This window comes from Elephantulus edwardii, unplaced genomic scaffold (genome assembly GCF_000299155.1).
Source record: "Elephantulus edwardii isolate Elephantulus edwardi_28Jun2011 unplaced genomic scaffold, EleEdw1.0 scaffold00264, whole genome shotgun sequence".
In the NCBI taxonomy this organism is placed as follows: Eukaryota; Metazoa; Chordata; class Mammalia; order Macroscelidea; family Macroscelididae; genus Elephantulus; species Elephantulus edwardii.
This window is the reverse complement of record NW_006400014.1, coordinates 3,539,849-3,542,075: the sequence shown is the minus strand read 5'-3', so window position 1 is coordinate 3,542,075 and position 2,227 is coordinate 3,539,849. Positions and strand designations below refer to the sequence as shown.

At 39.2% G+C, this 2,227-nt stretch overlaps 1 protein-coding gene across 4 annotated transcripts in view; it reads left to right on the top strand.

Moving 5' to 3' along the window:
* The window catches only part of VPS13C (vacuolar protein sorting 13 homolog C (S. cerevisiae)), a 248,439-nt gene that overhangs the window by 19,917 nt on the left and 226,295 nt on the right, over positions 1 to 2,227 (top strand). For all 4 annotated transcript variants that reach the window (XM_006899645.1, XM_006899642.1, XM_006899644.1 and 1 more), the window contains exon 2: positions 2,050 to 2,093. In XM_006899645.1, coding sequence (XP_006899707.1) covers positions 2,050 to 2,093 — 44 coding nt within the window. The remainder of the gene's footprint in view (positions 1 to 2,049; positions 2,094 to 2,227) is intronic.

Below are 2,227 nucleotides of genomic sequence, written 5' to 3'. Positions count from 1 at the left end.
TGGGGGGGAGGTTGGCAGAAGGTGGCGTAGGTTCCATTCTCTGGATAGCCTAGGCATTCTTTTTTTTTTTTTTTTTCTCCTTCCCCACCCAGGGGTCAGATGGCACAATCTGGGGACTGAGGAGCTCACCCTGAGGGCCGCGACGGCTCTTCGGCTTTCTAAATATACTTATTTAACTTTAACTGTATGGATGTTGTTGTTGTTATGTGTCGTAGAGTTGTTTGCAACTTATAGCGACCCTATGTACAACAGCCCTAAGCTCTGCTCTCTCCTGTGCCAATCGCACTGTCTCCGACACACCCATCCTGATTATCCCAGTCACTGAATCAATCCACCTCATAGAGGGCCTTCCCCTCCTGTGCTGTCCCTTCACCCTCCCAAGCATGATGTCCTTCTTCAAGGACTGGTCTCTCCTCATAACATGTCCAAAGTATTTTAGACAGAGCCTCAGAATCCTTGCCTCCAAGGGGCCACCTGGTTTAACCCTTTCCAGGATGAATCTGTTTGTTTTCCTAGCAGTCCATACCACTAACTCAACTCATCAAAGAACCAAACCCCTACTGCATTAGAAGTAGCCTATTTTTAGAAAGATGTATATATTTTTTATAGATATTATGCTAGTACCTGAACACTTGTAAAAACTTATCTAAAAAAAACTTCTGAGAGTCTACTTGAGTAATTGACAACCACTAGGAAAAAGTAAAAATCAGATACTCATGAGCAAATTTGACAGTGTTCCTATTGGCCTTAGGTCTTATTGAGTTGTCTTAGGTGGCCTCATGTTGCCGTGATTGAGTTGAATATGTCTCATGGCACGCCAGTGAACAGCTGATCTGAACTTGTATTATGCTCTGCCGTCCTTATCATCTCTGATATACTTGAGCCCATTATTCCAGGCACTATATAGATCCATCTTGTTGAGTCTTCCTCTCCTTTGCTGGCCCTCCACTTATCCCATATGATGTCTTTTTTTCCAAGAATTGGCCCCTCCTAATAACATGCCCAAAGTGTGTGAGAAAAAGTTTCACCATCCTTGCCTGTAAGGAGCACCCTCAAAGAGATCTGAATCTCACCCTAACCTATGCCATCTTCATGATCTCTGTCCTGTTGAAGCCCTTTGTGGTAATCACTATAGCAGTTTATCTTGATGAGGGTCTTCCTCTCTTTTGCTAACCTCTACTTTTCCCTGCAAGTTACTTCTCTCGAAGCACAGGTTCCTTCTGAAAATAAACCCACAGTAAGTAAGACAAATTTTCACCCTTCTTGCCTGTAAGGTGCACTGTGGTTTCACTTTCTTCAAGACAGGTTTGTTTGTTCTTTTATATACAGCACTCTTGACAAGCATCACAGTTTAAAGGCATAAATTATTTTTCAGTGATTCTTACTCATTTCAGATGCATAGAAAGCAATGGAAAGTAACATGGTTTGGATCAGTCACTCCTTAGTCTTTAAACTGGTGTCCTCGCTCTCTAGAATTTTGGAGAGGTTCTTGACATTAGATTTCCCCATTGTACCACATCTTTTGGTTTCCTGAGGACTTCTATTATGGATTTTGATTATGGATCCAAAGAAAATGACATTGTTGACAACAATTTTTTTTCATCCATCCTGATGTTGCCTGTTGGTTTAATAGTGAGGATTTTTGTTTTCTTGATGGTGAGATGTAATCCATATTGAAGAGCAGAGTCTTTGATCTGAAAACATAAAGAGAAGAGAGGATGAAGTGAAAGAGCTGAACAGGAGTACAGAGGGCAGCTGGAGAAGACAAAGCAAAGCATGTGTTTGTGATAGTTTGTATTAATTAGTAGGAGCCCTAGTGGCACAGTGGTTAAAGTGCTAGACTGCCAACTCGGAGCTCAGCTAATCTGCTTTCTCAAGAAAAAGATGTGACAGACTGGCTGTACAAAAATCTATACCCTTCAAAGTCCTGTGGGACAATTCTGCTTTGTTTTTAGGGAGTTGCTATGAATTAGAATTAAAGAGATGAGTGAGGTTTTGGTTTATATTAATTGGTATATTAACTTTATATATTTCTTTTTCTTTTTAAAGGTAATGTGGCTTTAGATAATCTACAGATAAAAGAAAATGCTTTGGTAAGTTTATTCCTTTTTTTTTAGTAAAATATGATAACTTTTTTATTAAAACACTCAACTTTTTAAATTAAAAAACCTATGTTAACTATTGTTTTTAAATAAACAATGATAACTTTGTGGGTTTGTTTTTTTTT